The 14786-nt window shown below is 54.2% G+C and overlaps 5 protein-coding genes across 5 annotated transcripts; 3 read left to right on the top strand and 2 right to left on the bottom strand.

The window, feature by feature from the left end:
• Positions 1 to 1645: 1645 nt before the first annotated feature.
• On the top strand, positions 1646 to 2464 carry PG997_012142 (Ras-like protein 1; the record flags this gene model as incomplete). Its single annotated transcript, XM_066816456.1, has 1 exon — positions 1646 to 2464. The coding sequence occupies one exon, from the start codon at positions 1646 to 1648 to the stop codon at positions 2462 to 2464; it is 819 nt and encodes a 272-aa protein (XP_066662148.1).
• Positions 2465 to 3416: 952 nt separating this feature from the next.
• On the bottom strand, positions 3417 to 6243 carry PG997_012141 (acid protease; the record flags this gene model as incomplete). The annotated part of the gene is made up of 4 exons (XM_066816455.1): positions 3417 to 5106; positions 5194 to 5482; positions 5598 to 5837; positions 5976 to 6243. The coding sequence occupies 4 exons, from the start codon at positions 6241 to 6243 to the stop codon at positions 3417 to 3419; spliced, it is 2487 nt and encodes an 828-aa protein (XP_066662147.1).
• A 661-nt stretch (positions 6244 to 6904) lies between these two features.
• PG997_012140 (ammecr1 family protein) lies at positions 6905 to 7711 on the bottom strand (the record flags this gene model as incomplete). Its single annotated transcript, XM_066816454.1, has 1 exon — positions 6905 to 7711. One exon carries the CDS (start codon positions 7709 to 7711, stop codon positions 6905 to 6907), a length of 807 nt encoding a protein of 268 aa, XP_066662146.1.
• A 1212-nt stretch (positions 7712 to 8923) lies between these two features.
• PG997_012139 (uncharacterized protein) lies at positions 8924 to 10276 on the top strand (the record flags this gene model as incomplete). The annotated part of the gene is made up of 1 exon (XM_066816453.1): positions 8924 to 10276. One exon carries the CDS (start codon positions 8924 to 8926, stop codon positions 10274 to 10276), a length of 1353 nt encoding a protein of 450 aa, XP_066662145.1.
• Positions 10277 to 11918: 1642 nt separating this feature from the next.
• PG997_012138 (uncharacterized protein) lies at positions 11919 to 12188 on the top strand (the record flags this gene model as incomplete). Its single annotated transcript, XM_066816452.1, has 2 exons — positions 11919 to 11976; positions 12067 to 12188. 2 exons carry the CDS (start codon positions 11919 to 11921, stop codon positions 12186 to 12188), a joined length of 180 nt encoding a protein of 59 aa, XP_066662144.1.
• Between the last annotated feature and the right edge of the window lie 2598 nt (positions 12189 to 14786).

Here is a 14786-nt window from a genome sequence, read left to right as displayed (position 1 = left end):
CCCTGGGTAATCACAAAGCCAGGCAAAGTATTTCGCGTAACCAGGGTCACAATACAACAGGTGGGATTGTTTGTAACATGCAGGATAGGATCACCAATGATCATGGTTTAACAAACCAGGTTCAGCTGCGACTTGGACAGAAAGAGACTCGAGACTGGACGTCGAGGGTAGTGACCGGGTTTGAGCACACACCTCGCACGCAACGCATCTGCAACCGACCCTTCCCCGACTGACCCCCCCTTGCCGACAGGGATGCTTTTCCTACAATAGCAGCCCAGTCCACCCTCGATGGAACACTTTGTCAATCAAGCGACGAGTGTGAAGCATCCAGTTCGCGCCTGTTCTTTTCCTCCATTCTCGAATACTTATCAAAAAGCAACCTTGGAACCTTGACGGTCTCGACTCTTCTCTTTCTTGCCTCCTCTACCTTCCGTGGCTTGTTCGCTCTGCTTCTACAATACCTACTGCGTTCTAGTGTATTTCCTACCTACTCTACTTCTTTCACCCACCTGAGGCTGCGCTTGCTCGCTCCTATTAGCCCAGTCATTTCCGCTTCTCTGGCCAAACACTACCATCGTCGTCATCATCACGTCGCGTCTGCAGCTGCATCCCACCGTCGATTGGCTGCCTTTTGAGTTCGAGGCTTGGTTAGGACGGCCCGGCACGGATTCCCAGAGAATCGTGTTTGAAGCCGAATTGGCGAATAGGGCAGGCGTGTTGACACTCTAGGGCCTCCCCACCACGGCTCATCTTAGTAGCACGAACGCCCCCGGCACTACGGTGGAGGACCCTTATTAATATTTCTTATTCCTCATCCAAGTCCTCATCGCTACTTTCCGAAGCACACAGCAAGGGGAGGGCACAAGAGGGAAATTGACAAGTGGGCAACAGAAGGAAGCAAAAGTGACAAAGGTCGAAACTTCCCATCGCCTCTGCAGCTGCCCAGACCGGAAATTCCGCCGTTATCCATCCGTCATTTCCTGCCTCGGCATACTTATAGCAGCGCATTCTTGCCGCGAACCAGCAAGTGGGCGGTCTTGTGTCACGTCGCATTCCTGCTCTGCTCTACCAGTCTTCGACTCCGACCTTACCTTGGTAGCGAACCAGATACCAAATCCCCACCGATCTTGGGGACCAGCCAGTGTTTGACCACCACCGACCTTTCTTCAACTGTCCTTCCGTCATCAAACATCCACTTCTTCCCTAGTGCACGCTTTGCGTCGCGGCGCATCGTTGGCGCACTCCACCGCCGTCCAGCACCGTTGGGTTATATTCTTTCCCTTATTAGCCAGGGCCAGCCACGCCTTCCAAATCTTGAAATTCAACTCTTGCAACCGGCAACGCCCCCGGCAGGCTTTAGAAACACCACGTTTCAGTGCTTGCTGCCTCGCCAGGCGCCTGGAAGCCTTTTAGTCTTCTTCTCGAAGGCTTCCTGAGACCCTTCTCGACTTCTTACTTATTTTAACGACCTCGCAACTTGTACGATAGCCCTTGGTCCGACGCCTCTCCTTCGGGAAACCACGATACCCCTCCTCCCTTCAGCGAACGTTCTCGCAAACGCAGAACAAATACACGACACTTTGTAATAACGAGAAGAAACGAAACTGTAACATTAGAAATACTAACCTGCTTTCCACCCTCCACCATGCGCCCTACGTCAGATCCCCAACCTCCGGTGCCTATCAGCATAACGATATGTGGCGATGGCGGTTGCGGCAAGAGTTCCATTACGCTGCGCCTCGTCCGCTCGCAGTGGACCTCGGATTACGACCCGACCATCGAGGACTCGTACAGCGTGACGCGGCGTATCGACGGCAAGAGCTACCACCTGTCCCTGACGGACACGGCGGGCCAGGAGGAATACCGGGGCATGTGGGCCTCGTCCAATCTGGGCGCTGATGCCTTCCTGCTCGTCTATGACATCACCTCGAGCTCCAGCCTCGACGCCCTCTCCTACTTCAACGACCTGATCGACATGGAGGCCGAGACACGCATCGACAACGCGAGCCGGGCACAAAAGGCCGGTCTGGGGCCACACAGTCACCGCGGCGGAGCCGGTTCCGGCGCCCGCACCGTGCCACCCGTCAAGATCATCGCGGGCAACAAGTGCGACCTGCAGGAGTCGCGGCAGGTCCCTGCGGCGCAGGGGCTCGACTGGGCGCGGCGGCGCGGCTGCGGCTTCATGGAGACGAGCGCACGCCTCGAGGTTAACATCGAGGAGACGTTCGCCCTCATCGTGCGGCGCGTCGTCGAGGCACGCCGCCTCGCCGAGCTGGGCGTCCTCGACAACACCGACATGGACCGCCGCGGCGTCACGAAGCCCCTCACGCCGCTGGGCAGCGTCCGGGGTGACGACGGTCGCGACCCCGAGAAACACAGACGCGTCGGTTCCCGGGGGCCTAGGCTCGACAATCGCGAGCGGCTCGGCCACAACAGTTTTTGGAAGAGTCTACGGTGCTGGTAACGACTATTCCTTTCTTGATAAAGAAATTTAGATTTAATCTTTTGCGTCTTTTGGCCGTTGGAGGCCAATAAGACCACAATAAGGAGTTTGGCTTGAAGATACCAAGAGTCAACGATGACTATGGATGAAGAGCAGAGTCCATGAATTACGAGCTTGTCGAAATTAGCATGATACGCACTTCCTGGACCCAGCCATTCTAAGGCTGTTTGTTTATGGGAATGGCTGTTTGTTAAAAAGCCCAGCTCAAATTTTGGGTAGCTGGGAAAGTATGGCGAGGGTGGAAGACGGGTTTTCCCCCTTCTTATTGCCCCTCCTGTCGCTTGTTTTTGGAATTGTGTTGGACCACACACGCATATATATACCTTATATCCCCGGGGAGCCCTCTACTTTGATTGATTGTATGGCGGCGTACTTTGGGCACAGAGGCGAAAGAATACCTACTACTTACATCATGACATTTTATTGGAGAGATGAGTTTCAAATCAATCAGTCGTCAGATACACTTAGAAGAGTCGTATCTTGATGTTTCTTCTTGAAGCAGCAGCCTTGAAAGAAATGAGTTTTCTAACATTTTGTCAAAACGCCCCATGAGTGATGAGTGAAATTTGTATTTCTGGTGATTATTGTATGTTTGCTTGAACAGGCATGTCAGAAAAGGGGGCTCGTACACAGGAGACATGTCAATCGGTAGAAAAGGGTCCTGGAATTCTCGCGTTTGGGAAAGGTTCGTTGAGGACCTCGTTTGGACAGATTGTAAATTGAAGTAACGTAATGCATCAGAAATTCAGTCGTCTATCTACTCTATCTATCTATCTATGATAATACAGACCCATCCTGAACTCGGAAAACAAACCTCCGAACACGAATTATTTCTATTAAGACTTGGAATACCCGACTTTCCAAGACACAATTAGCAGTCATCACGAGCCACCCAAGACCAAGGCCAAAGCTCCTATTCCAACCGCCAACCACCACCTCTGCAACAGACCACTGCTCCTCCTCTTCGCACCGGATAGCACAGGCATTGTTCCGTCACTTCCATAACTGCTGCTGTTGCCGTAAGGACCAAACCCACTGCCGAACTGCGCCGCGGGCGGCAGGGCCGTGCCAGGAGGAGGAGGGAGTAGCCGACGTTGCCGGCAACGACATTGCCATTGCCGCCGCCGGGATTGCTATTGCTGTTGCTGCTTCCCAACGCCGTCGCCGTCACCGTCCGGTACGCGGTGTACGTCTGCGTCGTCGTCATGCCGACGGTGCAGCCAGCGCCGGCGGCCCCAAGCGGGCACGACGTCACGGCGAATGTCGACGTGTAGCACTGCTCCTTCACGGTGACGAAGACGGCACCACCGCCGCCCTGAGGTGGTGGTGGGGGCTGGGGCGGCGCTCCCGCTCCGGGCGCGGCTGCTGCTCCTGGGGCTGCGCCTCCTCCCATCGCGGGCGCTGAGGTTGGGGCTGGGGCTGGAGTGGTGATGGGTTTGGGGGTCGCCTCGGGACAGATGGTGGTCACGTAGACACTAGTGCAAGTCGTGACTTGGCCGAGAACGCAGGGCGGGCCGGAGACGGGGGTGTTTGTGGGACAGGCCGTCACAGTGGTGACGATGAGATTGGTGATGGTTTTCGTAATGGTCCCGCTCATGGTTCCGGTTCCGGCAGCGTCGGGAGTAATCAGGTTGGGGTCAGAGTTGTTAGGGTCGCCAGGTTGACCGCCTGTGCCGGGTGTCGCAGAGGGGGTAGCTGGAGGGGCGGTAGTAGCACCGCCGCTGTCGCTGGCCGGCACGGCGTTGGGGTCGAGACCTGGGCCACTGAACGGTGTCGAAGTAGGGGTGTCACCAGGAGTTGACGGCATGTCCGAGGCCGGCGGGGCGCTATCCGGTGGAGAAGACGCCGCCGCCGTCGGGGTAGTCTCCGGGACCTCTGGTGTCGCTGTTTCACTGTTAGTAGTAAGAGTAGCCGAGACCGATGCGGGCCCGGCCGGGTTGACGGTGGGGTCCACGCTGTTGCCCAGGCCCAAGGGCGTCACCGAACCACCGGGTAAGGACACGCCGCCCGAGCCACCGCCGTTGTTCCCGCCGGGCCCTGCTCCTTCTCCCGCGCCACCGGCCTCGACGCAGTTGCCGCGGATGCCGAGGGCGGCGTCGACGCCGGCCGGGACCGCCACGAGGTCGCCGCCGCCGCCGCAGGTGGCGTAGTTGGCCATGTAGAGCGCGTCGGAGTCCTGGTCGAAGACGACGTAGGCGCCGCGCAGGAAGGTGTCGCCCAGGATGTGGACGCGGACGCGGTTGTCGTACCAGGCGCCGAGGTAGCACTTGTCGTTGCCCGCGTTACAGACGAACTCGGAGTAGGGCAGGTTGATCGTGACGTCTGCGCCAGGAGATGGGGCAGAAAACGACGCCGCGAACGAGAACGAGACGGTGCCCGGCTGCTGCTGGTACGAGCAGGCCACCCGGTAGCCGCCGCGGCCGTCCGAGGTGGCGCCCGGGAACTGCGCCGCGAGGGCCTCGACTAGGGCCTGCGGGAGCAGCGAGAGGGTGCTGCCGCTGTCGACGATGATGGGGAAGGGGGCCAGGTTGTCCAGGACGGGGCTGTTGGTTTGGGCCGTCGGCGGGCGGTGGGTGAGGCCGGTGAGGAGGACCGTGTAATGACTACGTAAAGATTCTTGTGTGTCAGTCAAATGTCTCTCTACGGCTAACCCGGGTGGGGAAGGAAAGTAAGAGAAGGGGCAAACTCACGCATCAGCACCGTCGATCGCTACTTTGACCAGGTTCCCGGCGTACTTGTTCCTGTCCACGCCGCCGAAGACGATCTCGCCGCTGACGACGGGCCCGGCGGGCAGGCCCTGCGACCCGAGGTCCATGATGAACAGGCGGCTGTTGGCGTACCCCTGGGCCACGACCGAGTCCAGGATCGTGTTGTAGTTGAGGAAGCCGTTGCCCTTGCCGCGGCCCAGCCCCATGATGCCGAACCAGACGAGGTCCGAAGTGTTGGCCACGCCGAACTGCTGGTCGGCGATTCTAGTCCCTATAAGCACCAGAGACAAATAGGTCGTTGTCAGTAAGCGATTCCGCCAAGTCATGATCCGACCGTCCGTTCGCCCCTCCCCTATCCATTGTTCGAGTAAAACAGATAAACTCACCAGATATGTAGATATCATCGGTATAATAAGTGCCCGAGGAACTGCCCGAGCCGTACTGGATGGAAAAACCCTGCTCGAGGTTCTGAGACGTGGACGACTTGGTCGGGTCGTATTGTCCAAACCCCCTGCAGAATGCGGGTACGTTGGACTTGTCGCAGTCCGGGTTGACCCAGAGCTCGAAGGAGCCCGTATCCAGGAGCACGTCCACCTTCTGAGGGCTGATACTCGTGCCGACCGTTACTATCAAGATGCGAGAAGAGTGAGTTTTCTGCCTTCGTTCACAAAACATCAAGCAAGAAGGGGTGATGGGTAGGTTAAGGGGAGAGTACGTGTCCGGTTGTAAGAAGATAAAGACGAGTATGCTGCTTGCTCACTTACACTCGGCTAGGTAGGCAGCGCCATAAACGCCAATGACGTTCGTCTTGAAATACCGCCTTTGCACACTCGTGGTGCCCCCAGCGTGGCTGTCGACCCGCCTTAGCGGTATGGAGAGAAGCTCCTTAGAGTCCCTAAAGCCTCCCGGCGCAGGTGTAGCGGTCGCCGAGTGGTTATTTGGAAATGTGCTGCTGGCGCCGGCATCTTTCCCCCATGCACTCGACGCCAACGAAGCGAGCGCGCAGGCGCCTATCACACGGAAAAGGGCCATGGTGATGTTTGAAGCTGTTGCAGTAGTCGTCGATATACGTCGGCAGCACTGCAGGTCGTCGCACAAAGTAGGAACACGAACATCATCACGACGCGTTTTCCTGGGCCACCCAAGATATACCACTTGAAGGGAGCCTCTCCGTGGAATTTGATGCTATAGCCTCGGCGACGACAGCAAAAATTCAGAAAGGCACTAGCTAACTGAACCAAGACAGTTGGTCGGGCACTGAGACATCGATTTTCAGGTACCAGAGACTGGCGATGGATGGTTACCACATTCCAGCCAGCCCTGGCTGCACCGGGAATCCATTCAGCGTATCTACCCGCGGTTTCCAGGACCGCGTAAAGCGCGTTCTGGTAATTAATGCCGCCCTTTAATATGCCCCTTTCTACTTCACGTGTTTTATAGAGGTTGGCGCAGTTTGGGAGTTGAGGGGGCGGGTTTCTGGGCATAGTAATCAGTAAGAGTCAAGGGTTGAAGAGTTAGTGTGTATTATTGACTTTGTGAAATAACCGTAAAAGGCAAGAGAGCAGAAACCATCTACCTCTATCAGAACCCCAGGCCCTGTATCAAATTCCCCAGAGAACGCCTGATATTCGCTTCCCACCGTGAGATGCGCCCAATAACTCCATATGCGGTTGTCTATGCCTTGCCTTGGGACTCAACCCAATCCCTCCATTGCTTGTACTCGGGGTATGCCGTGTTCCTTCTTGCCCTGGTAACGGACCACCTTCAGATCAACGTCCTGCCACTTGTCCTTCTTGCCCACCCAGCCTGCCTTCCGCATCAGGCTCACAAGGGTCTCTTCTTTGGTCCAGCCCTGTTCCGAAGCCACGTCCGGTAGATAGGTGGCGCCGTAGCGGCGACCGCGGTCGGTGAAGCTTATGCGTAGGCCGTGCGTGCCCAGGTTCCAGTCCATGGCGTCATCGCAGTCCTCGAAGTCGGTCAGGAGCGTGACGGCCACCTCGAGCGTCGGCAGCTCCCGCTTGGAGATGGGGTCGAAGCGCATGTCGTGGATGGCGGAGGTGATGGCGTAGGACGACAGGCCGTCCTCCAGCTCCTGCGCCTCGAAGGTGCCGATGCACCCCCGCAGGCTCGTGTTGCCCGACCGCGCCGAGACGGTGTTCCAGGTGACGAACAGGGGCGACTCGGCGATGGGGGCGGCCCGCTCGGTGTCGAGGGAGGACATGGACGTGTCGGGCGTGTCGGTGGCGAGCGACATGCTCGAGCCCGAGGAGGGCGAGGATGTGCCGCTGCTGGACGAGGCATTGGCTAGTCTGCTGAGGGCGGGGATGCGCTTCTTAATGGCGCCCATCTTGGAGCCGCCATCCTGGCCAGTAGGGGTGTCGTCGGCTTCGCAGAATTCGGCGTAGAGCTTCTCAATGTCCTCCAGTGCCAGTGACTTGCGTCCGGCGAGATGAGCAGCGAGAGACTCGAAGCAGTAGAGGCAGTGTTCGACCGTAGCCATGTTGAAGATGTTTACTGGGGCAGGGTTCGGGCGCGGTCGGATTCAGGTGAAGACGATACGAGGCGATCTTTCACCTCGTGACTTGAAGATGGAAGAGAGGAGATCTGGGCACGCGAGTGATGGGCCGAGCAGGTTAGAGGACCTTATTAATGATGGTAGGCAGGTGGGCAGTCGGCGTCTGATTCCTCGAAGTGTAAGTCAGCCCAAGCTCAGTCACGCACTCACCCCGCTCTCGCTCTGGCCCTGGCCCTGGCACTGGCACTGGCTCTGGCTAAGGCATGTGGAGTCGTGGTGATAAGGCATCCCTGTACCTGTAGTGCTTGTCCACGAACCTTGGGGGAACTGGCTACATGTACATCTCTACTGAACTAGAGCTGGGCTGCATGCGCATCATCCAGTTGCAATTGAATTTTCAATGGACAAGCTTTAACCATCTTCCGATTTTCAACAGTAGATGCGAACCAATCAGTTTGGACAAATGGATGTTAGATGTTGACCTAACCTGGCAACGACATAGTTTATTTCTTGGTTAGGCTCGCTTCATCCCGTGCTGCTGAGGAGAGTGATGGTGTGGTGGTGGTGGTGGTGGTGGTGGTGGCCGGAACCTGACAGGAAGTTAGGCCACTACATATGGGCGTCGCTTACGTCCGTGTACATGTAAAACTGAATAAGCTGTGCACTGTTCTTGTACAATGCGGTTCATATTCAAGGCAGTCAGCATCGCGGAAATACCATACTTAAGGTCATATCAGTCTTCGAAGAGTTATCATCTGTGGCCTACATAAAATTGCTGTACGTTGCTAGGAACGATTCCGATGCTCTAGGAGCTTATTCTGCTATTCTAGGCCATCCCGGTTGCCCCGCTGATGACGGCGACCCATCATCGCATGGGGTAAAACCAACTTCCCAAACAGATCAGTTGGTGGGGGGTCGTTCGACTAACAAAAAAAGACTTTCTTTGGACGATTCCATACCATCTCAGCCCAGAACAACGCGCACTGGGAAGAGGACGGGCATCCTGACAATTCAAGTACGTTCAGTGTTGAATTAAGCAAGCATCTACGGAGTACCTGCTTGACTACTTCTTAACTGAGACCACGCTCCCTAGGGGTTGGCCTAACTCACTAACGGTCGTCGTGAAAAAGCGGCTGGGCCTTGCCTAACTTCCCGATTCGTTCCCAGTCGTACCATCTGCAGGGTGCTTGCACCACCATGGCCACCACTCTCGTCGATATTGGGCCATTGTCCTCGCTCGCCTACACAAGATACACCATATACTTGTCTACCGGCAAGCGTCTGGTCTTGTTCCGCTTGCCTAAGATTGAAGCATCAACGCCTCAAGTCCTTGGGTCGAACGAGTCTGAAGATGGATGGTCCTATTATGCCATGGAGGCCGAGTGCCCTCATTCTGGCGGTCCGATGACGGAGGCTCACGTCGATATCGAAGATTCTGCTTATGTCGCCTCCTGCCCGTGGCATGCCTACGACTTCAACGTGGAGACGGGTGAGTCGAGTTACGGCATTAAGGCTTGCATCTTCCCCGTCATCATACAAGATGGCCGAGTGTCTCTGCAGTTCCCGGAACGTGGCATCAAACTGGCCAAAGTCGAGCCGGTAAGTGAGAAGGTCAAGTTCAAACATGGCCCACGCACGGAAACTAGCAAAGGGCCGGTTTTCCTCGGCGACGAGGCCACCATGTGCGACTGGTGCGTTCATATTCTGAACACTTCCAATCCCGAACACAAGATCCTGCTCACCACGCATTTCTTCTCCCTATTCGCCACGAGAGAAGAGTCGTCGAATCCGATGGACTTGGGTGCCGGTACTATTGATCCGCCAGAGGAACCAGCACGCGAGGAGTCAAGTACAGTCGCCCCAGGCGCCATGCCCAAGGCCGGAAAAGGCGGCACACTCAAGAGCCGGATTGCCATGATGCACGCTCTTGCCAACATAGAACAGTGGGCTATAGACCTCGCCATCGATATATGTGTACGATTTGCGACCTTTCGGACAACCCCATCAGCGCAGCAACCTTCGCGTGAACTGCCACGGACCTTTTATTACGATTGGCTCAAAGTCGCCAACGATGAGGCAAAGCACTTCTCCTTGCTCCGCAGTAGACTCGAGGAACTTGGCAGTCATTTCGGCGCCTTGCCAGTGCACCACGGTCTTTGGGAGTCGGCCTCGACGACAGCGCACGATCTGCGATCCCGTATCAGCATCATCGCGCTCGTCCACGAAGCCCGCGGGCTCGACGTGAATCCCATGACGATTGAGAAGTTTCGCAAAGCACAAGATATGGAAAGTGTTGATACGCTGACCATCATCCACAACGATGAGATCACGCACGTTACAACCGGTCACCGCTGGCTTACGTGGATTTGCAGCCAAGAAGGCACAGACCCGGTTGAGATATTCAGGAGCAACGTCAAGAAATATTTCTGGGGCGCTGTGAAGGGCCCCTTTAACGCAGAAGCCAGAGAGCAGGCGGGATTACACAAGGGCTTCTACGAGAATCTTGACGGGAAAGAGTACAAGACGGCCGAGATCATCGCTGGTGGTTGAACAGGATAGAATGTAGTTTGGATTCCGAGGAGCAATCTGTTGGTGCCTCGCATTTCCATATTCGATTTGCTGCAGCCGGGCATTCGGGAGCCTCCTCACGTGTGTGTCAGTCTATTTGGAGAAGGGAAAGAAACCAAACGCTTTGATGCGATCGATGGGCTTGACCGTTTCTGAAGATGTGGGCCGAGATTCTTGGTCACCCCCTTCATGACGACGATTACGAAAGCTGAGAGGAAAATCATTGCTCTGGATGGCCATGGCCCAAAACGCTCCCGGATTTTTAAGCTTCTTTGGGTCTGCTTTTGGAACCGGTTCTGGGCCTGGTTACTCCAAACCCGGGCGGCGCAGTCAATACCCTGAGACCCAATACCTTAATGAGGGTGGGCCTCGATGATCTGGACAATCCGAAACAATGATTCAACGGCCAGCGACCCGCAGAACGATGTCATATTGTCACTTCACTTGCCAGATTCCTCCACGTAGCAATTCAGATCGGCTTCGAGCAGTCTGGTGTCTGCGCTCAAGTTGGAAACCTGTTGACACTGTCATCCCAATTACAACAGTCTTGATGAAAGAACCAAAAGAATCGTCTACCCCGTCTGTTGTGAATTCCACTAGGTTCAGATGGTCTGAAGATGGGGACGACGTCAATCTAGCTGTTTGTCAGAAATGCTTACCTAACAGTCGTGGTCGTGGTCGATTAGCGCCTAACAACCGTGGCTCAATCGTTTCCGAACGAGCTTGGAACCGGAAGTCTAGAATACCGGCTGAGGAGCTTCGTCCCAAGAAGGGGAAGATTGCGTTGCATTGCAGACACGGAGGGTGGTGATGCTGCACCAATCCGCACCAGGCAAGCCTTTTAGCCGTTCCAGATCTGTCTCAGCCCCCTGTCATCTCACCTCCAGCTCCCCCGCGGGCGGCTCAATTGCCCCCTGGCAGGCCCTGGGAATGCGTGGCCAGCCTCCACCCAAGTTTAAATCACCATCCCCGCCCATTAAGCTTCATTTTGCTCTGCGGTGCGATAGCTAATCTGGCTGCTACCCGAATTTCTCCAGGCCCAGCCCCAGCTCCAGGCTGGCGAGCAGCGAGGGTGCCAAGGGAACAAAGCTTGGCCGGTTTGATCGCCCAATGTTTTCGAAGTCCTCTGCTTGATATTCGCGCCGGTCCTGTAACGGGCCACGGCGTCAAGTGTACAGCCCTTGCCTATTCGGGATTGCTCGACGCGTGTACGACCGTTGAGATCAGCCATCCCCTCCTCAGCTTTCGGCTCTCGCCTGGCCAATCCGTATGTGTCAAACCTAGATTGTCGGTTCCTGTCGAGGCATCGCTTCGGAACCGGGATCATTCTGGTAAGCCTGTCTTGGGGTCGGGTTCAAGGGACTTAGTCAAACATGGCTTGTCCTGGCAGAAGGCCAAGTCTGTATATAAGGTCCAAGTTGTCCATCCTCTTCAAGTGAACGATCCCCATCTATCAAACCAACAACTTTCGAACTATCAGTCTCTACTAGTCTGTTCGCTCTCACTTCACTTCATCCACCTGTACTCTATTGTATATTGTACTTGTCGCCGGCCGACTTTTTGACCAACCTCTACAACTCCCACTAAACAAGTCACCCGACAACACAACGCCAACACCGTCAAGATGAAGTTCTCTCTCATTGCCTCTTTCGTTTTCCTCGCTCTTGGCTCCGCCGAGCTCCGTACGTTGTTCCCCAGCTTTCCTCGGCTCCACTCGAGCGTGTGTGTGTGTGGTTATCAGAAAACTAACATGTTGTTTTTCTCCCTCATAGAAAAGGTCCGTCGTCAGACCCAGCCTTCTGTTGAGGATGCTGCCATGTCCGACGCCAGCGGCAACGCCGTCAGCTTCGACACGGCCGGTGTCAACATGGCCATGAAGAACTCTGGCCAGTAGAGTGCCTCTCCTTATCATTCTTCGCCGGAGAAGGGAATAGTCGACAAGCAAGCCAGCCAGCAAAGCGTCCATCAACGACGGCACGTTCAACAACATGCTACAACCGCCATGGCTATTCCCCATTCAGCAACACTTTATTTTCATTCGTTGGGGTGGTGGAGTACTTTGAGAGATCGGGGGTTAGAGGAGAGCGTGTGTGTGCTCGGAAGCTGGTCCCAGACCTTTTTTGGAGGATAGAAGAGGACTACTAATACATTGGTTCTCACGATATTACAACGACACAGATCAAATATACACCCGGGAGTCGCTGCATGGACCTAAGATGTTTTCTGTACGGCTCCCAATATTAATATCCAAACCTCGCCTAATGACTTTCACTTGGCTGGAATATTGTAGTTGATTACCTTGTCTGACCGTGGCATGGAGATGGACATGGCACGATAATGATAACACTGCTTTTCCTGCCTCATGGCCCAGCCCGTTGAGGTGATTTCTGTCACTAACAGAAGACATCTCTGGCTCGATATGAGTGTGCTCACTTATATGAATGAGGTTGCCTCCATGGGCATATCAAGAGCATCGTTCTGTTCCTGATGACAGGTACTGCATAGCAATGTCAGAATAAGCCAACAACCATAAAAATAAGTGTACTTGCATTCTCATGATGGCTGCATTTTGTAGAGACTGCTCGGTAGTATCCATGCGCCTACCAGGCCGTTGACGTCCCCATAAGCTCCCAAGAGACCGACCACATAGAAAGTCGAGGGCCAGTCTCTCGTCACCTACCCATCCGACTGAACACACCTCAAGCCCTATCTCGCCTGCTCCACCACACTACTACATAGTACGCAATAACTGCAGTTTCTCTCAACAGCGGCCGACACAGTGTGCGACGACGAAATAACGTCGTCACATAACTACAAGCGGACATAGCTCAGTTGGGAGAGCGCCAGACTGAAGTCTAACTTCGGGAACATCAATCTGGAGGTCGTGTGTTCAATCCACACTGGCCGCATCATTACTTTTTGGCATTTTTTCAGGATTAGAAAACTAACAATTTGTACATTCTTTTTGGTACCTAATGTTTTTGCACAAGAGCATTGCTGAGCGAGAGGCGTCCTATTTGCCATACTACTATATAACAGTAATAGCAAGCAAGCTGGGTTGGTTACACAGCTCTACACATATGTGCATCATGGTCTTGCGGGAAACATGTGTCTCCTTGGCTACGCTGCGGCCAACTATTCTATAACCAGTTGTCTCAGCCAATAAACAAGTCAGAGTCATGCGAGACCCGCTTGGTTGCAAATTGTCAAAGTCGTGGAAGCGTGAGCTTACTCTGATAGTACAACAAATGTCTTTATATTCTTCAGGTCCTGGGAGCAGGGGCTGTCTAATTCGGTGAGGCTATACTGACTTGGCATTTGGCAGTCGGCTTGCATGGCAAATAGTAGTATAGCACGCATTCTTACTCACTACCGTATGCCCCCTGTTGTGTCGTTCTTAGGCTTTGGGATTCTATCCCGGGGATGAGTAAAATGCAAATCAGAGAGGGCAGTCTCCCGGACTCTGCATGATACCATAGCCTTTGGCGATAACATGAGTTGGCCTACCTCTACATATTCCCCAAGACAGCCGGATATACACTGCAAATAATATTAATTCCAGCTTAACTTCCCACTCGGGTACAAATAACTTTTACATGAAGCTGTAACTTGACTCCCCCTGACTCACACTCAAGAAGAGGGTTTTGTGGCTACACCACAAGGCACCGTGTTTGTTGTGCAAATTACCTCTTTGGGTATTCTGTTATATACTGTGATCACATATTGTTGAGAAGTACCTGGTTCCTGCGAGGAAGCTTACACGGATAGTATTATTGCTGGTTATACATATATCATAGGTGGGAAAGGAAGTCTGGATACTTGATGTCTAACGGGGGCCCGTTGGGGAAGAATACCATCCTACCTAATCGAATCATGACGCCGGCACGCTCGACACAATAAGTCACGAGATGGCTTTGACGTTAGGTTTAGGGTTCAAAGGGTTTCTTGAAATTTTCGTCCTCGCACCGAGACATGTACGACGAGGGGGAAACGTTTCTTGAGACCCATGAGAACTTGTAAGCATCTTCAGTATGAGATATGGGTAAGCTACAGGGGTATATTGACGAAAGAAAAAAATTATTCCAGGATAGTTACGTTATGTATATGTGATAGACTGACGAGAGAAACAGAAAGAGCTCGCATATCATTGTAATTTCCTTTGTGGGTAGCGTAGTAAGCGGGTTGTGGAAACTCCAATTATAGATTTAAGCTTCAAAGCTTCAACAGAAAAGTACCACTTTGTAGCCAAGGGTGGGATCCGAAGAGGGCCGGGGATCTTTTCAGGCCAGGGGACTTGCGGAGATGCCAAACCGGCAGAAGCAGAATACGCCGTAGCTACACTTTTGGGTCGAGACGGCTGCAACTCCTCTGCCGTCGTACTGTGTGCCCCTTTTAGTGTCACATCCTGTCCGTTAATGTACAACTTCCTATTAGACTTCTCGATCGTATCAGATGGCTACCACGATGCTCGCCTAGTCCTCTCTTCACGATA

This window comes from Apiospora hydei (genome assembly GCF_038363865.1).
Source record: "Apiospora hydei strain CBS 114990 chromosome Unknown utg000009l_segment0_segment0, whole genome shotgun sequence".
NCBI lineage: Eukaryota > Fungi > Ascomycota > Sordariomycetes > Amphisphaeriales > Apiosporaceae > Apiospora > Apiospora hydei.
The sequence above is the reverse complement of the archived record's forward strand: the minus strand, read 5'-3'. Positions and strand labels throughout refer to the sequence as shown.